General features: G+C 37.2%; 2 protein-coding genes and 1 non-coding gene across 6 annotated transcripts in view; all 3 read left to right on the top strand.

The window, feature by feature from the left end:
* Nucleotides 1–1,323: 1,323 nt before the first annotated feature.
* On the top strand, nt 1,324–4,472 carry PET117 (PET117 homolog). Its single transcript, XM_027840286.1, has 2 exons — nt 1,324–1,667; nt 4,302–4,472. The coding sequence occupies exons 1-2, from the start codon at nt 1,572–1,574 to the stop codon at nt 4,446–4,448; spliced, it is 243 nt and encodes an 80-aa protein (XP_027696087.1). The 5' UTR covers nt 1,324–1,571; the 3' UTR covers nt 4,449–4,472.
* KAT14 (lysine acetyltransferase 14) overlaps nt 4,352–26,993 on the top strand; it is a 34,813-nt gene continuing 12,171 nt past the window's right edge. The window contains exons 1-7 of one of the 4 annotated variants that reach the window (XM_027840282.1): nt 4,352–4,431; nt 4,727–5,021; nt 5,626–5,744; nt 12,386–12,507; nt 16,476–16,657; nt 17,547–17,963; nt 26,326–26,897. In XM_027840282.1, coding sequence (XP_027696083.1) covers nt 4,763–5,021; nt 5,626–5,744; nt 12,386–12,507; nt 16,476–16,657; nt 17,547–17,963; nt 26,326–26,897 — 1,671 coding nt within the window. In that variant the 5' untranslated portion in view covers nt 4,352–4,431; nt 4,727–4,762. Of the gene's footprint in view, nt 4,432–4,726; nt 5,022–5,625; nt 5,745–8,843; nt 9,273–11,836; nt 11,927–12,385; nt 12,508–16,475; nt 16,658–17,546; nt 17,964–26,325; nt 26,898–26,993 lie in introns of those variants that run through there. The other 3 variants (XM_027840284.1, XM_027840283.1, XM_027840285.1) reach the window with 3 other exon arrangements.
* On the top strand, nt 8,931–9,175 carry LOC114026753. The gene has a single exon (XR_003567162.1). It is a non-coding gene; the product is annotated as a small nucleolar RNA SNORD17 (small nucleolar RNA).

Genomic DNA, 26,993 nt, shown 5'->3' with positions numbered 1-26,993 from the left:
GTGGATAGAGCACCAGCCCTGGAGTCAGGAGAACCTGAGTTCAAATCCGGCCTCAGACACATAACACTCACTAGCTGTGTGACTCTAGGCAAGTCACTTAACCCCAATTGCCTCACCGGGAAAAAAAAAAAAAAAAAAAAAAAAAGGACTGTTTTGGTGGAGGAGGTAATAGATGCAGAACAACGCAGTCTTCCTAGGTAGGACAATGATACACTGAATCTGGCTCCAATTTGTACTGGATTTGGTTTAAAAAGACCTTGGTTCAAATCTGTTTAGCCATTTATTAAGCTTTCTGACCTGTGGCAATAACAACCTCTTTGGGCCTCAGTTTCCTTATCTGCAGAATGATACTGTTTTAATAGATGCTTTCTAAGGTCTATTTTAACTTTCAATCCTGTGAGACTATGTGATTTTTAAGAAATTTTTCTTGGAACAATCAACTTTGGTCATTTTATCAACCATTATGGAACCTTTAAGAAGTACACTTATTCCCTTATCTACACCCCCCTCCCACCATTTTCCCTTTTCCCGGTTGTGGAACAATAACCAAATCATAGCTGCTGCTGCTACTGAAAAAGGTGTATCCATTAAGGTTCCACTTACTGTCCGAATGCCCTTCTAAACCACAATACCCTGTTCCCACTAGTCATGTCAGTTCCCAGTTTATGTTGTCACTTATTAAAAAGGAAGCTCCCTGAAAGCAGAGTGTTTTAGCTGCAGTTTTTATATTCCCAAGGTTGAGCACAATGCTTGGCACCGTTAAGTGTTTAATAAAACATTGTAAAAATTCATTCATTTATTGAAGTGGAATGGAGAAGTCGCAACCAATGGTGAATAAGAAAAAGGAAGGAAAGTCAAGGCTCCCAGAAAATACCCTGAACATTGGCCCCAACTTTCCTGGGACAAAGTCTAAACCATGTCTCCCTACCTTGAATGAAATGCCAAATATCTTCTGTTAGCCTGCAGTTCTTTATTATGCGCTTTAGAAAAACTAGAAGGAAGCCCTGATCTTTGAGGACCTTTGCTAAATCAGGTGCCCACTAAGGTTGCAAGCTTTATGCATGGCTTAAACAATTACAAAGTCAAATGTTTACACAATTTCCATGCCGCATAACCCTAATTTAAAGAAGGATCCCTATTTAGTTTTAGGATCCCATTTTCTCTAAGAATCTCCCTTAAGTTCTTCTTTATGTGGTGGAAAGAGAGGGTGGGTGGTTGGGGGGGGGCTATGGAAAATGAAAGACAGGACGCAGAGGGCTTGCCTGCTGCAACCACGTGGCCAGAGGGAATCAGAACACACCGCGCTAAACCGAGAGAGCAGTGCGCAGGCGCGATCGATTTGTCAGCTCACTATTGCTTGCGCCTGGAATACGTGGTGCAAGGGGGAACGTTCTGTGTTCGAGCGATTGAGCCTGAACGAGGACCGGGGACGCGCACGCCGGAAGAGGCTCGCCACAGTCGTACATGCTCGTGGCCGCGGCCCAGCTCCCGGCCTTCTAGTCGTCCGGTACTTCGCTGTTGTGGGAAACGGCTGCTTCCGCCGCCTTTCCGCGGCCAGCTGCCCGGGAGGGATGTCGAGGAGTTCCAAGGTGGTGCTGGGCCTCTCTGTGGTGCTCACGGTGGGTACAGTCGTCGGGGTGCATATTCGGCAGAAGCAAGACCAACAGGTCAGGACCACGTGATATAGCCCCGTTTTCCCTTCCCCCCTACCTCCTCCAGTCCTGGGAGGGGCGGGGTGTCTCGGGACGTTCTCCGCACTCCGCTCGCGGGCACTAGGAGGCTGCGGCTGCGCCTGCGTGCTCCGGGGCCCCGCCTCCCGGCCTGACTTCTCTCCGGCCCGCCACTTCCCCTTCCTCTTCGCGTGGTCCCCACTGTCCTGTAGCCTTTTCGTTCGCGCTCTCGCCCACCGAAAGGCCAGCGGCCCGTAGTGAGGTTTCGCCCTTGTCGCCCGTGACGGTGATATTAACTGTTGCTTTGTTCTCCGAATCTCCTTACGCACCTACAAAATGGGGCAAGTCTTAGTATTACCGCTCCGGGGTTTTGGTGTGAAGAATGGGCCTGTAAAACTCAAAACGCTCTGTAAACGTGAGTCATGTTACATGTGCTTATGCCTTGTCTCCTTCCTAGGCTGTAAGCTCCATAACCTCGGGGTGTTCCCGTGTATAGAGCCCTGCACCTGGAATCAGGAAGACCCGAATTTAAATTCGGCCTCACGCTTATCAGCTGTGCGGGTCACTCCTGCCTGCTTCAGTTTCATTTGCAAAATGGGATGATAATAGCACCTACTTCTCGGGGTGTGTTGTGAGGTGGTTGTAAATGAGATAAATAGTTGTGAAATGTTTTGTAAACCTTGAAGTGTTATGTTAATGCTAGTTGCTACAATTATGTAACAAAATACATAACAGGTTACGGGACTATTGTTAATTTATTGTTATTGTGTTTTAGCTAAGTGGAGAAGTGGTCGGAGTGCTAGACAGGAAGATCTGTTTGAATCTTCTCTCACACGCTTAGAAGAGGTATAACATTGGGAAAGTCACTTAAACTCAATCAGCCTCAGTTTCCTCTTCTGTAAAATAGAGATAATAGCAGCTCCTACCTCACCAGGTTGTGAGGATGAAATATAATAAAATACGTAAAGATCTTTACAAGCTTCATCGTGCTGTATGGGCAAGCTATCACTTGTCCCAGGATCACACAACTAGTGTGTGTCTGAAGCCATATTGACCCTCCAGTTGTCCTGACTCCAGGAAGAGGTGCTCTATCCCCTGTGATGCCTACCTGCCCTCGATGCAGATTTATCAAGCTTAAATTTGTTTTTTTTCAGCTTCCACTCTTTGCTTCTCAACAAGAAGAACAAATCTAATCCCTCTTCCTTGTGGAATGGTCCTTCAAATACTTGAAAACTGCTATTATTTACCCTAGGGCTTCTATTTTCTAGACTCCTCGTTCCTTCAGATACTCAAGTGACATAATCTCAAGACTCTTCAATCTTCAATCTTCTAAAATGTTAATAGGCCTAAGGCTCTTAGGATAGAGATAGTCTTTTATTTTCCTGTAACATCTAATACAGTACTAGGCAATCCAAGCCATTAAAAATTTACTAAGCACCTAACGTGTAAAGAACTGTATTAGTCATTGAGAATATAAAGACATGGAAACCAAGCTTTGCCCTAAAGGAGTTAATTAATATTCTACTGAGGTATATAGCATTTAAATAGGTAAGTATGTACTAGATAACTTGAGGGGACATCAAGTAATTTTTCAGAACAGGCTTGATGAATAAATGACTGAAGGAATGCTTGCTGAAAGCCTATTCTCATTTTACTAATCCTCTACAAAAGGTAGTATCTTCCCAAACTTGTCTTTAACTATGCTGTATTTATGTTTGCTTTCTCTATATGTACATATATGTATGTATATGTAATATAAACATGTTTTATACATATATTTAAGTTTCTACAGAACGCATTACACAAGTATGTGTGTATATACGTATATAAAATACATATACATGTACTTGTATCCTCTGGAATGTAAGCTGTTTGAGAGTAGGAATAGTTATATTCTTTGTATTTGTATGCCCAATGCCTAACATAATGTTTGGCAAGTAGTAGGTGCTGAATAAATACTTGTTTGATTACATATGAGCTGTTTTCAAGTACTGAAGGTTGTCATTTTCTCTTTGTTTGATCAACAACATGATTACCAGTGATGAGTTTTATGGAGTAATTCGATACTCTTTTTCTAAATATATTAAGTCACCTTTTGGGGGGCAGGTTATTTTTGGTATTCTTTACTTCTTAGATAGTTTTTACACCTTTCTTTTTTTCAACAATTTCACCTGAAGTAGATTTTATTATACTTGATTCTTGCAATAAATAAAAAATATATTCTTTTTCCCAATTCTTATTTGTTAATGAGTGAAGATACTTTATGGTAACTGATACAATACCGAGGTATTGTAATTTTAAGCTACAGTGAAAACACTGTGCTTCTAAATTGTTAGATCGTATTCTGGTTTAGAAAAAAAATCCTAGGTAGCCTTATTCTTTACTTTCAGTTAATTCTTAAGCCTTCAGAAGTTTTCCAGGAATGTTATGAAAATGTTTTGTTAAAATGATATATAGTTGCACTTGTTAAAACATAAGATTTATTTGCTGTTTATTAAAAATATTCTGTATCATATGCATATTTGTAGTTAGGTTAATTAAGACAAACACTATCTGGATTTGTGCTTAGAAATTTGGAAATCTGAAGTGCATCTTGGTGGCTCTTTGTTACTTAAGTTTCTTGTGTTTTAGAGGCTTCGAGACGGAGTGCTCAGAGATATAGAGAGGCAAAATCGGAAAAAAGAAAATGTTCGTCTTTTGGAAGAACAGATTATTTTGACTGAGCATCTTGAAGCAGAAAGAAAGATGTTACTGGCAAAAGGTTCTCAAAAAACATGAGTCTTGAAGTGAATGAAATATTAACGAAACGGGTTTAGATTGTTTTTTTTTTTTTTTTAGCTATGTCGTTGCGTAAGTTAAGTGATTGCTTCCACCAATATAATTTTTTCTGCCCTTTAAACATTTAAATAAAAGAACAGTGGTTTATATCACTTAAGTTTTAAAACTGCTTAAAAAATTCCTTCTATTGAAGTGATTTTAATTGTAATCATTCACTTTTTAAAGACAGCCACTTTTTATCTGTTATGAACAATATTAACTGGGTAACCATACCCTAGGGTTGTCATTGAAAAAAATCTTCCTGGCAAGAAAGGATGGATAATAATGTCCACATTAGTGGGCTAATGAGTCGTCATGATGATGACGCTACAAGGACATCCACCTCTGAAGGTCTGGAAGAAGGTGAAGTGGAAGGTGAAACCCTCCTAATTGTTGAATCTGAAGATCAAGGCTCAGTGGATTTATCTCATGATCAAAGTGGAGATTCCCTGAATAGTGATGAAGGGGATGTGTCCTGGATGGAAGAACAACTATCTTACTTTTGTGATAAATGCCAAAAATGGATATCAGCCAGTAAGAACCTTTTTTTTCCCTTTCATTTTCTAAAGCTTAGAATTTTTTTTCTTAGAAAAAAAGTAACTGTAATTGAAAACTAAATGAAAATACTTTATTGATATTAACTTCATTGACTGAACAGAAATTACAATTTTTTTTTTAGTGAGGCAATCGGGGTTAAGTGATGAACTTATAATTTTCTAGGACACTTTCATAGTAATATAGGTTCAAGTAATATGTTAGTGTTACTTTTCTTTGAATCTTTTGGTAACAATTGTTTCACAAATCAAACATCACACTTTATTAAGTAGTTACATATCCTAATGTGGAGATAGGGCTCCTTCTGTTGGACTCTAGAGTAGTATTGTATCTTAAATGGGACAAAAATTATTTTGTTATATTGTAACTTAGCTTAAATCAATTTTTTTCCGTGCACACAATAATGAAAAAGTTTCAAGGTGAAAGGTTGGCATCATAGGGACCCCATTCTACCACTGGAAGAGTTTAAGATCAAAGGAACTAGGTAGGAAAAATGAACTGATAAAGTACGACTCAACTATTTTGGCTCCCGTTATGTGGAAAAACTAAAAAAAGATTGTGTTTGTCTTTTACTTTGTTTTAGGTCAACTGAGGGAACAGCTCAGTTACCTCAAAGGTGATAACTTTTTTAGATTTACTTGTTCAGATTGTTCAGAAGATGGTAAAGAGCAATTTGAGAGACTGAGATTGACATGGCAACAAGTAAGTAAAAATCTGTTATAGAAAAGTGACAGTAGTATCTTGTGAAAATTTGGTTCATATTATGGAAATAATATTATTAAAACAAAGAATTCTAGGTAATTGAAGAAATTTACTTCAGGAATTTTGGAGTAGTTTCATTATAAAAATGGTAAAACATGCATATCTTAACAGTTCTGGTCCTGTCTTTTCCTGGATAATGAAAGAGTTGAACTAGTTCATCTCTAAGTTCCTTTTACTTTTAAATCCCATGATACTGCATTCTTCTTTTGCCTTGAAAAGAACTGTATTTAATATCCTGCTCTCTCCACAGTGGCTCTTCAAACCTTTTCATCCCTCAGGCTTCCTATGGCAACCCCCCCCCCGCCTTCAGCTGAGAGCTTTGCTTCATATTTTGCTGAAAAAAAATGAAAACCACTCACAATGAACTTTCTACCCTTTTTCTCATTGCAAATTACTCGTGTTCCTTCTACCACTAACTTTTCCTTCACCCCTCTCTCACAAGTTGAGGTGACCTTAGTCCTTACCAGGGCTAACCCCTGTGTTTTAAGTGATTGCATTCCATCCTGTCTCCAACAGATTGTCCCCTGTCATCTCAGTACTATCACTTATTTTCAATCTCTCCCTGCTTATTCCTCATTCTGTATTTCCTACAAACATGCCCATATATCCCCTCCTCCTAAAAAACCCTTACTTTTTCCTTCCATTTTTGCTAATCATCTTCCTATCTCTTCTGCCCTTTGTGGCTAAACTGCTTGAAAAGGAGATGCCTTCACAGTGCAACTTCCTACCTTATAATTCCACTGAAACTGCTTTCTCCAAATTTACCAATGATTGGATGCCAAATCCAATGACCTTTTCTAAATCCTTATTTTCCTTGACCTCTCTGCAGCTTGACATTGTTGATCATCCCCTCTTCTTTGATACTCTCTTCTCCAGGTTTTCTGGATAAGACTGTCCTGATTTTCCTTCTATCTGTTCAACTGCTATCAGTCACCTTTTCTGGATCCTGTTTCAAATATGCCCTGTAACCATAGGTGTTCCTTCTCTTCTAGTTCCTCTCCTTCCTCTAAACTACTTTCACTTCGTGATCTCATCAGCTCCCGTGAATTTAATTATCATCTCTATGATGATGATTCTCAGATCTACCCATCCTGCCTCAACATTTTGACTGACCTTTAGTCTTGCATCTCCAACTGCCTATCAGACATCTCAAACTGGACGTCCAGTAGACATCTTAAACTCAACATATCTGAAGCAGAGCTCAGTATTTTCCCCTCTTAACATTCTCTATTACTGTGGAGAGTAACACCATCCTCCTAATTCCTCATGCTTACAATCTAGGAGTCATCTGGATTCCTCACTCCCTCCTCCCTGGTATCCAATCTGTTGCCAAGATGTGTGGATTTCTCCTTTGTAACACCTCTCAAATATGCTCACCTTCTCTTTTCTGATGCTGCCCCAACTCTGGTGCAGGCCCTTATCATCTCACATCTTGGACATTGCAGTAACCTTCTGGTGAATCTGCCTATCTTGAGTTACTCCTTGCTCCAATCCATCATCTATTCAGCCACTAAAGTGATTTTCCTGAAATGCAAGTCTGACCACGTCGTTTACTTAATAAAAGCCTGTGGCTCCTTGTCACTCTGGCTCCATTACAACATCTTCTGGCATTCAGAGCCTTTCATAATCTAGCACCCTTCTACCTACTCCGTGCCATATGCCCTTCAGTCCAGTAACACTGGCTCCTGGTTGTTGCAGGCAGAAGGCAATCCATCTCCCAGCTTTGGTTTTTCACTATGCTGGGAACACTTTTCCTCCTCCTATCTATCTGCTAACTTCCCTAGCTTCTTTTAAGTCAGAACTAAAATCCTGCCTTCTGCTAGAAGCCTTCCCTAGGTCCTCTTAATTTTAGTGCCTTTCCTTTGTTAGTTATTTTCTGTTTATCCTGTATATATCTTGTTGTATATTTTTTTTGTTGTTTTCCCCCATTAGATTGTGAGCTCCTTTAGGATGAGGACTGTCATTTGCCTCTTTTTGTATCCCTAGTGCTTAGCTCAGTGCCTGATATTTAATAGATTCTTAATAAATGTTAATTGATTGAACTGTACAAAATGTTTGCTCTTAAAAATGTAAATACTTCAATTTGGAGATTTCATGGAAGACCCCTAAAAAGATTCTTTTCTCATGTAAATGCCATCCTGTGATTTTAATGAAAAATGTAGTTGATGTTTTTCTGACTACCATTCAAAAAACAAAAGTTTTTGTTTTAGGGGAAAAATGGGAAGAATAAAGAAATATGATAGCCTACAATCTATTATAAATATGATTACATGATTAGTCAGATTCTTGTGTTGTATTTAATGCTGTTTATCTAATATTGTACATAAGTAGTCTCACCAAAGATGTAGTTTGCAACTCCTTTCTTCCTGCTTGGGTTGTGTCACACTTGTCCCCAAACTCCTTTAATTTTCCACAGAGGGATCTACCTCACATGCTTAAGGCTTTCCTCAATTCAAAATTTCAAAATCCCTCTATGAAATCCTTATTAAAATTTATCAGCAGGACATTGTTTTTTTTTTTTTTTGAAAGAAAATAATAACAATTTAAATTCTATTTACATTGCTTTAGAATGTAGAGCTGGAAGGAGCCTTAAAGATCTAGTTCATCCCCACCTTTTTATTGATGCAGAAACTCTAGAGAAGGGTTTAATGACTTGCTAAAGGTATTACAGGCAGCAGAAAGAAGCACAACTAATCTATCCCTCTGAGCTACACTTGTACCTTTTCTGGAGGTTGGAATAGCAACTAACTGTTTTAATGTAAAAAGAGTGCCTCACATATCCTTTTGTTCTAGCTTTTGCTGATATAATAGCACATAGGAGAGACAGAGTGGTGTAGTAGAAAGAATACCACTTTGGATTTGCAGAAGACTTTGAGCTGAAACTAACTTATTAAATTGTGTACTCTGGGGGCATTTTGGCCAGCATAAATAGTGAAAGTCATAGTGGAAATTTTTTTTCCTCCTTACATTAAAGTCTCAGCAGTGTACCTTTGATATCTGATTTATTTGGATAGTTGCAGTAACTCTTAGCTGATTATATTGTTTTAAAGTGGTTCAAGACATCTCTTGTCTTTCGATTGTTCTTTGCTGTTCCTGTTGGATTTGAGCCACTGGCTTGCAGCATATGTGAAGTGATGATGAAGTTTATCCATTCTCTGAGTGTGCTGCTCTGCCCTTCCTGCAGTTCTCAGCTCCTGTTCTAGGAACTGAGTTATGTAACCTCCAGATGCCCTCCAGACTTGCAGTGTTCTACTGTAGATGGTAGGTGTGTGTGGTGGTCTTACTAGTAGGAAGGGATAGTGTCAGCAGGGATGGAACCTTATCTGTTTAGGGTCCCATCTTGCCAAGACGAATGACTGGTGTCTGATCACATGCTGCAGCCTTTAAGCTGTTTCTTTGATAATGACCCTACATCTGAGTTGTGAGTTCTTTGAGAAGTTCTTCGGTCATTGTTCTCCTTACATATGGGTGAGAAACTTTTTTCAGTCATCTGTGCCATCATCAGGCTTATGTTTTGTCTGTAGATTCCATTAATCAGTTTCTCTTACAAGTAGGTAAGGAGTAGGCAGAAAGTTTGAGTATTTGGTATAGTGTAAAGAGTGCTGGACTACAAGCTAGAGACTTGAATTCTAATTAGAGCAAGTTCTTTGAGGACCTTAGTTTGAACTAGATAATTTCTAGTGTCCTGTGAGTCTATAATTGAGAAGGAAAACAGAAATTAAAGAAAGGCATTAAAATTTTTTTTCATCAAATCTGCCTTCAGATGCAATTTCTAAGTATAGAACCAAATTAATTTTGATTAGTTATACTTGTTTATACAAAATAAAGAGGCAAGGTGATATAGCAGAAAGAGTGCTGCATTTAGTCAGGAAAGATCTGATTTCTAATCTCACTGTGTAATAAACCAGATTGCTTAAATTCTGTTACCTTAAGTTGCCTCTTTTGTAAAATCGATCGGTTAACCAAATAAGCCTTAATAAAGGTTCTAGTATTGTGCCAAGTCACTAGGGATGCAGTGGTATAAATGAAATAATCTTTGCCCTCAAGGAACTTAAATTCTATAGGAGAAAGCAGCTATACATAAAAGTATATACAAAATAAATACAGGCCAATTTTGTGGACAAGGCTCTGGTGGCTAGAGGAATACAATATGTGAAGATAATGATACCTGTATCTGCCCCAACGGATTGTTATGAGAATCGAATGAGATAAAGCTCTTTGGGAAATTTAAGGTGCTGTATAAATGTCAGTTATTTTCTTTATTCTTAAAAAAATGAACTGGTCTGAGTGGCCAGTGCTACTGCTTCAGCCTTCCCTGATTTCCCCTCCTTCAGTTAGTAATAACTTTTCCTTCCACTATGCTTATATTTCTGTGAATGTATGTATCATTTTATATTATAGTTTTTGTGTTATTTTATAAGTCCCATGAGAGCAGATATCATATGTTATATAAAATTTGCATTTCCTCCAGCTTCTCAGATACTGTCCTGTGCACTGTAGGCAATTTGGTTAAACAAAAAACCCTTTTATTATGTTTAAGGTACCAGTACTATTCTAAAGACAACAGGTACCGTTCTTAAGAAGTTCACATTCTAATTTACTCAGATGACTATGATATAAGATAGGCAGCTAGGTGACACAGTGCTTGGAGGCCTGGGCCTAGACTAGAGTCAAGAAGATCTAAATTCAAATCTACTTACTAGCTGTGTGAACCTGGGCAAGTCACTTAATCTCTTTCTCTAGCTGTAAAATGGGAGTCATCATAACACCTACCTCTCAGGGTTGTTTTGAAGATCAAATGAAATAATATTTGTAAAGCACTTAGCATGGTGCACATATTAGATGCTAATATTATTAAGATAGCATGTAAATGTTATCAGGTAAAGGAAAGGACCACACAGTGTGTCATGAGAAATTTGAAGACAGATTGTTTTGGGGATAAGGTGTTAGAAGCTGTGGTTATGGTGGCAAGAAAGTCAAACCTGAGGTGGTTATTAGAGGTCAGAAGGGACTTCAGTGGATAGAGAATCAGAGTTGGGAAAGGGGGGACTCCATTAAAACATGGGGAATGGCTTGTATGAAACAAGTGGGGTTGAAGAAAGAAGGATGAGGACAGAGGTCCTTGGGTAGGGACAGAAAAAATTCCATTTAATTCCTTTAAATTACATAAATGTAACGACTGTTACGTATATGCATAGCAGTGTGCTAGATTGTGTCCTGAATATGCCAAAGAAATAAAATAATTTATCTTTCATTTTTTGGGAATAGCATAGGGTTGGCAGCGTACTGTAATGGACAAAATATGGACTAGGCAGCTTGGTGGCCCATTGGAGAGAATGCTGTACTTCGAATCAGGAAGATGTGAGTTCTAATTCTGTCTGTGTAGCCCTGGGCAAGTCACTTAGTCTCATCCTCCTTACTCATCTATGAAAGGAGGAGTTGGACTCAGTGGTCTCTAAGGTGTCTTCCAGCTCTAAATCTAAGATCTATGAAATTGGAACACAGGTTCACTTTTTTCTGCTGCTAATGACCTAGTGACCTTGTTGGACAAGTCACTTAGTAAGGCCTTTCCAGTTCTAGAATTCTTTTTTTTTTTTTGGTGAGGCAGTGGGGGTTAAGTGACTTGGCCAAAGTCACACAGCTTGTGAGTGTTATGTGTCTGAGGCCAGATTTGAACTCAGTTCCTCCTGACTCCAGGGCCAGTGCTCTGTCTACACTGCGCCATCGAGCTGTCCCTAGTTCTATAATTAAGAATTTTAAGAACCTGATAGTAAGACCTAGTGTATAATGGTTATACTTGCATAGAGAAATTATAGAATTCAAAGAAAGTTGAAATTAGATTATTTGAAGCATCACATTTAAAAAGATATTTTGTTCTGTTAAATATTTCCCGATTACATTTTAATCTGGTGTCCACACTAGGGAGTTTTATTTATTTTATTTTATTTTATTTTATTTTATTTTTTTGGTGAGGCAATTGGGGTTAAGTGACTTGCTCAGGGTCACACAGCTACTATCAAGTGTCTGAGTCCAGATTTGAACTCAGGTCCTCCTGACTCCAGGGCCGGTGCTTTATCCAGTGCGCCACCTAGCTGCCTATTTTGAAAGGAGTGCATCAACAGGTAGGTCCTCCTGTTGGGCATGCCATTTGATAAAATGGTTATTTAATTTTGTGAATAATTATGCTCTGTTGATTAATTGTGATACGTCCAACTTCTATATTCTCAAAGTAACTAAAATAACTAAAGTTATTTAAAGTTAGAAGTCCTTTCAGAATCTGACACAATCTGTTAAAAAGTATACGTTTCTTTAGATCCAATTGGTTAAATATTTTTTAAGGATTTAAAATTTCTTTGAAAAGAGACATTGTTGCATAGTGGAAAGAACATTGGGCTGAGAGGATGAGACCAGGATTTAGTTCTTAGCGCTGCTCTGTGACTTTGGGCGAATCATCTAACTTGGCTGGAACTCGGTTTCCTCCTCTTAAAAGAGTATTGAATAAGATGATTTCTCAGCTTCCTTGAAGTTCTAAATGCCTGTGTTCTTTTTCGCTCCTTTTTTTTTCCTCATTTGTATGCCAGGTTGTCATGTTGGCAATGTATAATTTGTCTCTGGAAGGAACTGGACGCCAAGGTTATTTCAGATGGAAAGAAGATATTTGTGCTTTTATTGAGAAACATTGGACCTTTTTACTAGGAAACAGGTAAAAATGTTTATTTGAAATTTGCACATTGTAGAAGGTAAATCATACTGCTAGATTTATTTGTGTTATCTTAACCTATTCACTTGAATGAGGTTTAATACTTAGTGTGGGAATCACAGTGACTGTTGTCTTTACTACAGTGATATTTGCAGGTCCTAAAAGTCCTCTTGACAGCGTTTATTGAGCCAGGAGAATGGATAAAAAACAAAAACTTTTTCCAGGAGAACCCTTAAAGGAACATAGCAAATTTCTGAATGGGAAAGGATGATGATAGCTAGAGTATTAAATGTGCTTTTTCCCAGGTTGGGTCCTATTACTCTTACTCTTTTAAACTCTTAAAGCAGTTAATTACTTATATTCATTCTTTTGGTACTTACATAGTGTTTAGATAAACTTATACTGGTTCAGCTAGATTCTAAGTACCTTGAAGACAGTATTTATACTTCCTTTATATTCCCTACTAGGTACACTAAATAATTGTTTCATTAGTTTTTTTATATTAACAGTGTCGTTACCACTCAACTATATTTTTCTTAAACTTTTTTTCCATTCAGTGAATTTATGGGGCCCATCTGACTTTTTACTATGCTATTGAAATTGACTAAATCTACTTATCTTTGAATTTTGTTCAAGATTCTGAATTCGTTAGATGTTGTATCAGGTCTTGGATAAGATGAACAAATCTTGCACAATTCAGTGATGATAGATATGACTGAAGTCTCTGATCAAGTCAGAGCAGGTTTTTTATTAATTGCTATCCTGTTTAACATAGTCCTTTGTGTGTTTTCTCAAACGTAGTGAAGTAAATTTACCAAATGGATTCTATAGTAGTTTTGTTTTTTTTTTTTAAAGCCTTTCAGGTTTTGCTGATGTTGCTGAGAATACTTTGGAGTGAGTGAGTCACTGGTAGTATGTGACCTTATAAGACCTTGTAATGAGAGGAATTGCTAAGTTAAGAGAATATTTTAGTCTCCTTTTATGATAGGGGACATTCTAGTAACCAGATTATTTATTGGTGTTAAGAAAGGCGTTGACAACACAAAGGATTCTATTCTATAAAAAGGAGACCTATTGCCTTAATATAATGATTGGGCATTTTTTTTGTGGAACTTGTTTTAATGCACGTTTGCTGTGTGGTGAGAAAGAAGAAAATGAAATTATAGCTTTGAAATGTTTCTGTGGGTTTTATGAGTGCTTTTTCTTAGGAATGATATCTCTTTGTAAGAAGTGTGTTTGCCAAATTTTTGTCTGTTTTTTTAAAAATACTGTCTGATTTGATGGAATTTGCTCATTTGTTTGTCCTTGTTAACCCTAAGTCCTGGGGTTTTTATTTGTTTGTCCTTGTTAACTCTGAGTCCTGGGGTTTGTTTGGAGAGTCATCTGCTCAGCGCTGACATTATTTTCTTTTAACTGCTCTAGATTTTTTTTTTTTTGCCATTGAATCTAACATTCCAGCTACTTTATCTTTACCCTGGTTACTTACAAATCTCTGCTGAAAACTCTCCTTCTGCAAGAAGCCTTTCCCAATTGTCCTTAATCTTAGGGCCTTCCCTCTGATATTATCTCTGACATATCCTGTATGTGTGTATGTGTATATATATACACACACACATATATATATTTTTTTTGTGTGTGTGTGTGTGTATGGTATTTGCATATTTTCTCCCCATTAGACTGAGCTCCTTGAAAGCAGGGACTGGTTTTTTTTTTTTTTGTATTCATTTGTATCCCCAGTACTTAGTATACACACTTGTCATTTAATAAAATACTTGTTGACTTGACCTTCTTTTGAGATGTCACTCCTTATAAATGACATAATGGGTCTTCATAAATTCCTTCTGCAATTTAAAAGTTTTAATAATTCAGATTTTAGGTGAGAAAAACTGCAAATGTTTAACAGGCGTTTATTTCTCACAATTGAAATGCATTGTGATTTTTTGTAGCTATATGATAATGCATACCTAATGGAAGTAATTTTTTCTTTGTCACGGGATCTGAAATAAGAATGTTGTTTTAAATTGCTTTTAAATGAACTTTATGAATTGTCTATAGTATACTTAGAACCTCAATAATTAAGATTGTACAGGCTATGTATGTATTTCTATTTAGCTCCAGACTTAAGTAACTTTCAATTTTTTTCTTTTTGACTTGACCTGTGATTTTATCAGTGTATATACAAACAGATCATAGAAAGTCAATGAAAACTTGACTAATAACCCAATACTAACAATTTAGTTTTCTCGGTTTCCATATGTCATCTTTAATGACATGAAATAATGTTTTCTAGGTTTTGTAAGTTACATTTGTTGTTCTAGGTTAAAATTTTTCAAGGCACTGTGTTTTTGATGACCACTCGGCAATTTGAACATGCCTGTTTCTAAAAATACATTTTTTTTTATTACACAAAGAATATGTAAATACACTGTATATGTTTTAACAAGAAATTCCTGAGGGAACATCACAGACTGGCTAATGTTCCTACCATGGGAAAGTATTTTAAAATTTTATATGCTAGGGGTTAGGCTTAGTAAAATACTGTGTACTATAACAGAAAAAGGTTTGTATATAGATATCCTTGAGAGTACATAGTGTATAATTAATGAATTTGCTCATTGTTTTTCGGTGTTATGAACATTATCAAATTCCAATTTAAGAAACAGTTATTTTCTCTTTGGCGCCTCCCTTTTCCCCAGAGAAGTGCAGAAGTGATCCTTCATGCTCCATGGTAGAAACAAAAAAAGGTTGCTTCCTCATATTATTTCTTATCAACTCAACCTATATCTATTAGACACATGAGCAAAGAGGAAGAAACGTGCGATTATACTAATCTGTTGTCGTGGAAGATTGAGGTGCAAGTCTGAGGCCTCGTGAGTCTTTTCTAACCTGCATTAAAGACATCAGTATCTGACTCTTTGCCATGGGGTCACAGAACACTAAAAGGTGTTTTTAGAAGAGGCCTATGACTGGGGAAAGTGGATTTATTTCATTTCTACACCCAGGTATTGGTGTGTATGAGAGTGGGAGTATACCTTCTACTCATTCATCACTTTGGACTTTGGAAGGTAGAAAGGGGAAAGAAGGGTACTGTGGAATGGAATACTGTTAAAGCTACAATTAGGCTGTTACTTCTTACCTCAAACACATCTCATACTCATTGAGAAAAATAACCTTTTTTCGTTTTCTGACTAGTTCTGGTGTTTCTAAATAACCATTTCTCTTTACCACTCTTTGCTGCCCTCTTTTGCTTGCTTTGGTGTATTATCCATGTAGTGGAATACGATTGCTGTGGAAGATTATTTTCTTGTGGATCTTCTAATGTATATAATTTAGTTTCTGGGGAGTAGACCATGGCCTTTACATTGAAAATGTTCAGAATAAAGTATAAAAGAATTCTCTTAATTGTTTCTTTCATCATATTGTCAAAGCACACATTGAAAAGTTTTTCCCCCATTAAATAAATTAAAGACTCCTGGGACGTAGCATCTTTTTCAGTCATGCTTTAGAACTAAAACAATTTTCCACAAAATGGAAGTTGAAAGTCAATTTCTCTGAAGTTTAAACCGTTAGAGCTTGTGGTACATGCCATGCAGTTCTAGTTCTGCTTCAGTACTTAAAAACCAGTAATGGGTGTTTTTCAAAGAAGCACAAGCTCTTAGGCAAAAGACTTTTCTATGCCACAGATTCCCAAGCTTCTAGGAGTAGAATTATAATACCTTGTTTAGTTTTTTGACATTTGTGTAATATCACATATTTTTTAATACCTTTCAATGAATTAAAATGTTTCCTTGACCATCTCAGTAATGCTTCTTAAGATAAACATAAACGTGTCAGAAAGTCACATTTGTTGAAATATACAGAGAATATTGTTTACATGCACCTAAAAATGAGGAAACCTATATAATTCATATAGGTCAATGAGGAAACCTATATAATTCATAATTTTAAATATTCTCTGTCCTTTCTTTTAGGAAGAAGACTTCAACCTGGTGGAGTACAGTAGCAGGTTGCCTTAGTGTGGGGAGCCCAGTGTTTTTCCGCTCAGGTGCTCAGGAATTTGGAGAACCTGGATGGTGGAAACTTGTTCATAACAAGCCCCCGACAATGAAACCTGAAGGAGAGAAATTGTCTGCTTCTGCTCTGAAAGTAAAAGGTACCTGGAACAGTACAAGAGGTGCCAGGCAAGCCAAAGTCAACCAAGTTTAAAGATAGGAGATCTAAAGATAAGAGCCCTGTTTTAAGTAGAATAGCTAGTTTATGTCCCTGGAAGTTCCTTTGTTGGTATGTTCCAGATGACAAAATTTTAGAAGCTTTTTTTTTTTTAAATTCAACACTTTCTCCTTTTACCAATAAAAGTGCCTGTTCTGTAATTTGCTTCAAGTATTTCAAAATTTCTTGCTCAAAATCTGATTTCTGAATATCTCTGGCTTTTTAAATTCACACATTGGAGACATTAAAAAGCCTTATTTTAGCATAATTAGGCATTCTCTGAGCATCTTATGAGTATAAAGCATTGTACTAAGCACATAGCCAGGTAAGTAGCCAAACCATTTGTTAAGTACTGTGTCTGTCATACAAATCAGAGTGGGGATTCCAGTCTGAAAAAGAAAGAGTGTCCTTGCCCTCAAGGAATTTACTACGGAAATGGGGAAAGGCAGCATACAAATGAAAGCTGAAAAGGAGAGGAAGGGGGTTGCCAGAGTGTACCCCACTCTAGGGCTTGAGGTTCTTGGGAGTCAAATTGAGCTGAGCAGCTTGTGGTGAATGAAGTTTGTTGGAAATGTCTGAGCCCTCCATATAAGGGGTCGTCTTGGGAGGAATTGATTCTTTTGCCCTCTAGCCCTCTAATCTAGAGGGACAGGCCTAGGGTCAGGAGGTGTGGATTCTCTCTGCTGAACCTATCAGATTTCAGATGGTGAGCTTAACCTGGGGAAGGCCTGATCAGATGTTCTAGAGTTGGAACCAAGCAGAACAGCTATTGGTCAATGAAGAGTTTAGGTATATACATGGTGAATGAGTTTTTACATATTGTTTTTCTTTAGCCTCGAAACCAGCTTTGGATCCCATCATTACAGTGGAGGGGCTTAGAAAAAGAGTGAGTCGAAATCCTGTGGAATCTGCCATGGAACTGAAGGAGAAGAGATCACGAACTCAAGAAGCTAAAGATATTAGGCGAGCCCAGAAAGAAGCAGCTGGTTTCTTGGATAGAAGCACATCTTCCACCCCAGTAAAATTCATGAGCCGTGGCCGTCGGCCTGACGTGGTTCTTGAGAAGGGAGAGGTGATTGACTTTTCATCTTTGAGTTCCTCTGATCGAACCCCTCTGACAAGCCCATCTCCTTCTCCTTCTCTTGATTTTTCTGCTCCTGGAACTCCTGCTTCCCATTCAGCAACTCCTAGTCTGCTGTCAGAAGCCGATCTTATTCCAGATGTAATGCCACCACAAGCCTTATTTCATGGTAAGAATTATCTATTGGGTTCTGCCAACCCTCACAGTCTTTCTTCTTCACTTTGATGAATTTTGTTGAATATTTATTTATATTTAATATATTTAAAATTTAACATTGTATACTGGATAAAACATAACTCTAAACTCAGTTTTCAGACATTCTGTTATTTAAGTTTTTTTATCTTAAATACCAGAAAAAGAAATACCAGAAGAAGATTTCTGTGTACACACAGAACACCATAATAGGGCTCTATGTGAAACTGAATTTCTATTTCAATGATGCCTTGCTTTTTAAAAAGTATATAATAAAATCTACACATTCCTTTCAAAATTGATTGTCTGTGCTTCTTTCCTAATTTATTTTTCTTTTTTGTGCATTCTTAAAAAAGTTTTAGTGGCCCCCCTCTTTTTTTTTTTGGCGTCCCTGTTGCTAACTCTCCTTTCAATTCAGAAGAGAAAGAATAATAAAGAGAAAACCCTGGTAACAAATCAGCATAGTCAAGCAAAATGAATCCACTGGGGCAGTGAGTGTGCTCAAAAATGTGTCTCTGCACCTTATGTTCTTCACTTGCGTGGATAACCTGCTTCATCATAGATTTTGGGAGACGTATTTGGTCATCACATTCATCATTTCTTTTTTTTTTTTAAACAAATTCAATGTTATTTTCAATTTTGAATTATTTTCTCTCCCTCCCATTTAGAAGGCAAGAAAAATAATGCCCATTACAAATGCATATATTCATAGGATTCCTGCACTAGCCGTGTCCAAAAGAAAACTTACTTCAATTTGCACTCTGAAGCCATCAGTTCACTATCTGGAGGGTCGATAGCATGTTCCACCTTGAGGGTCTTTTTTTTTTTTTTTTTTTTTTTGGCTAGGCATTAGGGTTAAGTGACTTGCCCAGGGTCACACAGTTAGTAAGTGTTATGTGTCTGAGGCTGGATTTGAACTCAGGTCCTCCTGACTCCAGGGCCAGTACTCTATCCACTGTGCCACCTTGAGTTCTTTAGAGCTGTGGTTGGTCATTGTATTGATCAGAGTTATCTGAGTATTGTTATTGTATAAGTTGTTCTTGTTCTGTTCACTTCACTTTGCATCAGTTCATACAGTCTTCCTAGGTTTTTCTTAAACCATTTTCTTCATCATTTCTTACAGCACAATAGTATTCCATCACATTCATATGCCATAATTTGTTCAGCTAGTCCCCTTGTTTTCCATTTATTTACCACCACAAAAAGGACTGCTACAAATATTTTTGTACATATTCTTTCTTAGCCTCTGTCATTGAACTCTTTGGGATATATATAGTAGAGGAATTGGAGGCTCAAAGGGTATATATGTACAGTTTAATTGCCTTTTGGGCATGATTCCAAATTGCTTTCCAGAATGGTTTTATTAGTTCACAGCTCCACCAACATTAGTGCATTAGTGAACCTATTGGACCATAGCCCCTCAGCATTTGTCATTTTCCTTTTTTAATCTTCATAGCCAATCTGATGGTTTTGAGATGGTACCTCAAAGTTAGTTTCATTTGAGTTTCTACAATTATAAGTGATTTAGAGCATTTTTTTCATATGGCAATGGATAGCCTTTCCTCATTTCTTGCGGCATAATACTATTCCATTGTATCCGTAAACCATAATTTGTGCACACATTCCCAAGGTGTCTAAGAGGCAATCTGAAATTTTCCCTTAGATTCTAGTTCTTTGCTTTTCTTTTTGTGTTATAACTTCCCTTCCCTTTATTAACTTCTCACCTCCATATTCATTCTTCCTGTTGTTTGTTGTATTTCTAGATTAAACTGTGTGTATGCTCAGCTCTCTTGTCCGTTTCAGATAAGAGTGAGATTTACCTGATGTCGGCTCCCCATACCTTGCCTCCAAGTTGTATACTCTTCTCCCATCACAATTATGAGAAGTAGCAATTTCCTCACCCTTTTTTTTCCTTTTTTTTCTTTTTTTTTTTAACACGTGTTTTTAAAACTTTGGATTACAAATTTTCTCCCTTCCTCCCTCCCCACCCACCCTCATTGAAAAGGCAATAATCTCGATACATTATAGATGGGTAGTCATGCAAAACACTTCCATATTTTTTCTCTTTTCTACACTAGTATATATTCCTTTTACTCTCTCTTGTCTTTGCCTTCTTCAAACCTCAGAACCAGTCTGCCCTCAGAACTTTCTTAGCTCCCTTAATGTACTTTGGAGAAATTAAGATTCTGAAGGGACACTTTCTTCTCCATTAGATTATTAGCAGCAGATTATCATTGAAATGCTTTACAGTCTTCTTCGATTAAAGGTCTATTTTTTCTTCCCCTGTAGAATTATATTCCACTCTGCATGGTAAGTTATTTTTGATTGTAAGCTTCTCTCTTACCTTTTGGAATTGTATTCCACTATCTGATTTATAGTAGAAATTGCTAAGTCTTATGTGATCTTGACTTTAGTTCCTTAACGCTTTAACAGGTTGAGTTGGGGTTTTTTTTGTTTGTTTTTTGCATCTTTATAGTTTTTTGTTTTTTTAAACTTGGGAGGTCTGGATTTTGGCTCTGACATTCCCAGGACTGTTTTTAGAGTTCCTTTCAGGAGGTGCTTGATAGATTTTTTCTGTCTTTACTCTTTGCTTGTAAGAGACCCAGACAGTTTTCAAAGATGATTTCTTGAGATAAAATGTCAGGTTTTGTTTTTTAATCGTGGTTTTCAGAGAGTTCAATGGTTCTTAAATGATATTTCTTTGACCTATTTTCCAGGTTAGTGCAGATATTTTATATTTTCTTTTTTTCAGTCATTTGGATTTTCATTATTTCTTGAGTCTTTCATTTTCTATTTGGTCTGTTATTTTCAAGGAGTCCATTTCTTGAGTAAGATTTACCCCTTTTTCTTCTAAGCTACTTATTCTTCCAGTTATTTCCTCAAGAGCTTTTCTTTCCTTTTTTTCTCTTGTTTGTTTTAACTTGGTATTCATGTAATCTTTCTTGAGGATCCATTTTTTTACTTTGAATCTTTGTGTAAAGTTGTCGTGGAGATACTCTATTTTGGGGGTCTTAGATTTGATACTCTATTTTGGGGGTCTTAGATTTGCAATAATTTTTAATAGTATTCTATGTTTTCCTTGATTTAATAATCTTTCTGGCCTTCATTTTTTTAATTCAGGCTTGATGATCGGATCAGGTTCTACTCCCTGCAGCACTTTTGTCTTTTTTTTTTTTTTTTTTTTGGTTAGGCAGTGGGGTTAAGTGACTTGCCCAGGGTCACACAGCTAGTAAGTGTTATGTGTCTGAGGCTGGATTTGAACTTACGTCCTTCTGAATCCAGAGTCGGTGCTCTATCCACTGCGCCATCTACCTGCCCCACTGCTACACTTTTGGGTGGGGTGCTTGGCCCTGAATGCTCTCAGTCCAAATTACTTTGTTTCATTGATGTGGCTTCCTTTCCTAGGCAGGAAGCAAACAAGCACTTAATATGTGTCAGGCATTCTGCTTAAGTGTTGGAGATACGAATAAAAGTGTCCTGGTGGGGGGGAACAGTTCTTGTCCACAAGGAGTTTTACATTCTTTTTTGGGGGGTGGTGAAGCAATTGGGCTTAAGTGACTTTCCCAGAGTCACACTGCTATTGAGTGTTATGTGTCTGAAGTCAAATTTGAACTCAGGTCCTTCTGACTCCAGGGCTGGTGCTCTATCCACTGCGCTACTTAGCTGCCCTACATTCCTTTTTTTTTTAATAGTATTTTTTCTAATTACATTTAAGACAATTTTCAACATTCATTTTTTGGAAGATTTTGAGTTCCAAATATTTTTCCCTCTCAGATGGCAAACAATCTGGTATAGGTTATACATGTGCAGTCATGTAAAATATTTCCACATTAGTCATGTGAAAGAAACAAAACAAAAGGAAAAAAACAAAACTCCAAAAAGGGTGAATATAGTATGCTTCGATCTGCATTCAGACTCCCATCAGTTCTTTCTCTGGAGGTGGATAGCATTTTCTATCATGAGTCTTTTGGAATTGTCTTGGATCATTGTATTGCTGAGAAGAGCTAAGTCAGTCATGGTTGATCATCAGACAGTGTTCTGATTCTGTAAGGAGCTTACATTCTAATGGAGGAAGAGAGTACATAAAAGTGAACAGAAAATGGGGAGTAGAAAGGGAATGGAGGTACCCTGGCATGGTCATGGTGGTAAAGTCCAGAGAGTCAGAAGCCAAGCTCGGCAGGGATTGGTCTGTTTCCAAAATGTAGTCCCCTGGGGAAGCTAGGTGGTGCAGTGGATAGAGCACCTGCCCTGGAGTCAGGAGGACCTGAGTTCAAATACGGCCTCAGACACATAACCTTACTAGCTGTGTGACCCTGGGCAAGTCACTTAACCCCATTGTGTAGCCAGGAAAAAAAAAATAAGCAAAATGTAGTCCCCTAAAAGGAATTCACCAATGGAAAAAGGATGTGCTAGAGTGAGAAGGCAACTTAGTGATACTCTGAAATCTAGACCCTTCCCAGGGGTAGACACATCTTTAGCGTTGCTGGATCTTCAGAGCCCTCTTTGACGTCTCAGCAGGGTGTTAGAGACCTCAAAATCCCTGGGCCTGAGCTCTATAGGTTTCGATGCCATGATACCATGCTAACTGATGACTGCTGCTGTCCTGTTTGCCAGCACTTTGTAACTGTCCTATGGCTTTCCCAGGGTGTCCTTCCACTTATGCTTCCTCCAGACATAACTTTTTTTGCAGACTAGATGTGTTCCATCTCTGGTGGCACTGGAATGCTACCCTGCACTAGTACTGGCTTTGCTGGAGGGGCCCATTTTCCTATTGCTTAGGATTGTGGCTGATTTTTTGGTGCAATTTTGGGATAGAAGAAGTCACTTTTTATAATTTCTTATTGGATTTCTTGATCATAATTTGGTCTAATGAAAACTAAAAGAGTTTTGCTGGAATAAGTATGGGGGAGCTCAGCTGCCTGCCTTTCTTTCCAAGCACCTGTCTTAGCAGGAAATGTCACATTCTTTGATTTTAAAAACATCTATGTTATTTTATCACTCGGCCAAAGCAATGTAAATATTTTTCTATGTGCTGATTGGGATGATGATTCTGTAATAATTAGAGGTATGTTTTACCATTTGCTATAAAAGCATTGATAGGTTATTCTGAAAAGATAGCGTCTTTCGAACAAAGGCTACTTATGATAAGGATTATAGGAAACATGGATGGATTAAATCTACCATTAATAACTCCAGCCTTAAAAAGTCTTTTAAAAAAGTCTTATTGATTCTTTTTGTTTTTATTTCACGTTCATTTTCAAATATATCCTTTCTCCTCCCTGCCCAGTGAACCATCTGTTATAACAGATTAAAAAGAAAGGAAATCAGCAAAACCAATCAGCACATCAGATAAGTCTGTCGATAGATGCAATATTTCATATCCATTGTCACATACACATTGTCACAGAAAGGGAGGGAAGAATGCATTTTCTTAATTCTTTTTCAGGAAAAAGGTTGGTCATTAGAATTACATAAATCATTCGAGGTTTGGGGGGGTAGTGTTTTTTTTCGATTTACATTATTGTAGTCATTTGTGTATATTATTTTGCTGTTTCTGCCTGACTTCATTCTGCATCAGTTCATATAAATCTCTGGATTCTTCATACTTATTCTTTGGTAATATTTGATTAAATTCACATGGCATTTTGTGTACCTGTTGGCCAGTTGATGGTCCTCTGTTTGGTATAGATAAAAGAGTTCTTTGCTACCACTAAAAGTGCAGATGTGAATATTTTGGTGTATGTGGAACCTTCTTTTTGCCCATTTTTTTATATGCTTAGAAATTGAATCTCAGGGCCAAACAGTATGGACATTTTGCTCACTTTTTTATTGTAGTTCCACATTGTTTTCTAAAGTGGTTGGACACTTCGCTCTACCAACACTATTTTCGTGTGCTAGTCTTTTTGTAGCCCTTCTAACAGTGATTATTATGTTTTGTTATTTTTGCCTGTTTGCTGAGTGTGGAGTAAAATCCCAGAGATGTGATTTCTGTTACTTTAGTGATCTGAAGCAATTTGAAGCAATTCCGTTGAGCATTATTTGTCCATATTCTTTGACTAATTATCTGCTAGGGAAATGGCTCTTTTAATCCTCTTATATCTTGGATCTCACATTCTTATCAAAGATATTTGATATCCAAATAATTTTAAAAACTGTTTTAATATCTTTACCAGACTTTTTACAAAAGCTACCAACAAGAAACACAATTGGTTTGACTTATATACTCTATTTGGGTGGAAAGAGAGAGAAGGAGAGAAAAAAGGCATAAAGAATATGGAAAATTCACGAACTGAATATTATGCTCTTTTTAACAATATTGCTATAAAGAAACACAGAGCAAAACAAAATAAAGTATATACTATTGCCAGTGAATGAATTCTTGCTTCTTTTTAGCTACCTCTGCCTAAAATGGCAACGTAAGTTCACCTCACTTTGAACAATCTTTGAAGTCCTTTAAAAACATTAGGGCCATTAGCAGTGACTTGTACTAAGTGTAATTAAGTCCTTGCTCAAGCAGCAACTGATTCAGCTGCCATCCTTTACTGTTTATAGTAATCCCAGAAAAATTGTTAACACCTGATGCCTCATGGCTTTTTCTAATGACTTGGTGATTTGTAAAACACAAGTATTGAGGTTTGTTTTGTTTTTTTGGTTATACTTGGTTTAAGTTTGGTAATTTTAGATTTGCATTATAAGTCTTTAAAGGGAGTTGATAACTTTGGTTTTGAATGGCACTTTGACTGCATTTTGAACAGGGTTCATCTAGCCATTTGAAAAAACAGGAAAATTCATTTTCAAATGGGCATATCTTTACAAAATACTGCCTGCATAAATAATGCCTTTAGTTTTCAAAGAACTTTCACAACTGTTATTTCTGTGTTACAAATAGACCGTGATAAAGTAAGGTAGTATGGTGTCATTTGAAAGGACAGTGGACTTAAGAGTCAGGAGAAACCTAGGTCAAACCTTGGCTGTGATACTTAATAGCTGCATGGAGTTAAGCGGTCAACTTCTCTGTGCCTTCATTTTTTCATCTGAAGTAAGGTTAATAATATCTATAGTATGTACCTCACAGGGTTATTTTATTTTGAATAAAGAACTTTTTAGACAGTGAAGTCTATATAAACACTAGTTGGTTTTAGATAGCCAATGTGTCAAAATTGGAGCTAGAACCAGGGTCTTCTGCTTTAAAAAAAAAAAAAAAAAGGCCTCTGCTTAAAAAAAATGTTTTGTTGAAAACTTAACACTGAACATTAGTACAGCCGCCTAAATTTGCTTAGGATTTACATTTAAATTAATTTTAATGAATACAGCATCATAATTTTTTTAGCTACTCCCTCTTAGTCTCCATTAGACTTTTGTTCCAATTTACTTTTTCTCTTATGAACATAGTGTGTATTTTGTTCTTTTTTTTCTTTCTTTACATTATTTCATTAAAAGGTATTCTTTTGATAGTTGTTGTAATCCTTATACTTGTAGGTTTTAATGTGCTTCATTAGATTGGAAGGCAGCATGACATAATGGATAGAGGACTGACCTTGGAGTTAGTGCTTTAGGATTCTTGCTTCTGATCCTTAGAACTTTGTGGTCATAAATAAGTCATTTAACTTTTCAGTATCTTAGGCAGCTTCCTAACATTACAAATTACTCATGAATTGCTAACATAGGTTATTGCAAGAAATATCCATATTGAGAGTTTCCTGTGCCATTGAAATCATGTCTAGACATCCTTCCCCTAAAATAATTCCATTGCATTAATGTTCACTTCATTTAACCATTCTGCCATTGTTGGACATTTAGTTGTTTACAGTTTTTTGTGATTATATGTGTTTCCATGAAAGTCTTTGGGCAGCTAGCTCTTTGCTGTTTTTTTTTTTTTTTAAATACTTGCAGAGTATATTCCCAGTAATGAAACTGTTGGTCAAAGGGTATGGTAATTTTTGTAACTTTTACTCAGTCCTACTACATTAATCTCTTCAAAAAGATTTTTATTAGTTTGTACTTCTGCTATCAATGAATGGATTTAACCTTGTTTTCACAATTCTGTCATTATTATGTTCTGTTTAATAGGTCTGTTAATTTAATGTTGAAGGTCTGTTCTCTTTGTATTAAACCATCCTGATAGTTATTTTCTCCTCTCCATAGAAAATTTGTATTTTACTTAGTAGAATATAAATCCTTCGAGGATAAGGGACTGTTCAGTTGTTATTTTGTCTTTCACATAGTAGGCAGTAAATAAATATTTGTCATATTCAGTTTCCGTTAAAGAGAATGTGTTCATCTAGGCTTTTTGTTTGTTTGTTTGTTTTGGTAATTCTTTGTTTTTATACCTTGTCTAGATGATGAGGAGATGGAAGGAGATGGCGTTATAGATCCTGGAATAGAATATGTACCCCCTTCTACTGCATCATCAAGCTCTGGGGCAGTGGTGGGAGGGAGAAAGAAGGTGAAGGCACCTGAACAAATCAAGCAGGAGGTGGAGAGTGAGGAAGAGAAAACTGAACGGATAGAAGCCGATAGTGAAGACACTGAAGATTCAAGTGCATCCTTACAAACGAGAACAAGAGAAAAGAGGAAGCCACAGCTAGAGAAGGACAGTAAACCAAAAGGTCCCAAATACACACCCATTAGCATTTATGAAGAAAAACTCCTCCTGAGGAGGCTTGAGTCCTGCCCCAGTGCTGTGCTGGTGACTCCAGAAGCTAGGAGGCTAAAGAGAAAATTAATTGTCAGACAAGCCAAGAGAGAGAGGGGATTACCCCTCTTTGACTTAGATCAGGTTGTTAATGCTGCCCTTCTTTTGGTTGATGGTATCTATGGAGCAAAAGATGGAGGAGCATCAAGAATTCCAGCTGGCCATGCCACATACCGAACAACCTGTCAGGACTTCAGAATCCTTGACCGTTATCAAGTGAGTGGTGCCAGAGGCAGAGAACCAGTAAAGTACTTTAGCTGGGCAAATTCTGGTTTTTTAGAGTTTGTATGTGAAGGTTGCTGTAGAAAAGAA

Source organism: Vombatus ursinus, unplaced genomic scaffold, assembly GCF_900497805.2.
Source record: "Vombatus ursinus unplaced genomic scaffold, bare-nosed wombat genome assembly UNPS02014841.1, whole genome shotgun sequence".
NCBI classification, from domain to species: domain Eukaryota; kingdom Metazoa; phylum Chordata; class Mammalia; order Diprotodontia; family Vombatidae; genus Vombatus; species Vombatus ursinus.
The sequence above is the reverse complement of the archived record's forward strand: the minus strand, read 5'-3'. Positions and strand labels throughout refer to the sequence as shown.

Coding starts and splice junctions, on each gene's coding strand:
- PET117 (XM_027840286.1), top strand. CDS start 1,572: ATGTCGAGGAGTTCCAAGGTGGTGCTGGGCCTCTCTGTGGTGCTCACG. Junction 1,668..4,301: donor GGCAGAAGCAAGACCAACAG/GTCAGGACCACG, acceptor CTTGTGTTTTAG/AGGCTTCGAGACGGAGTGCT.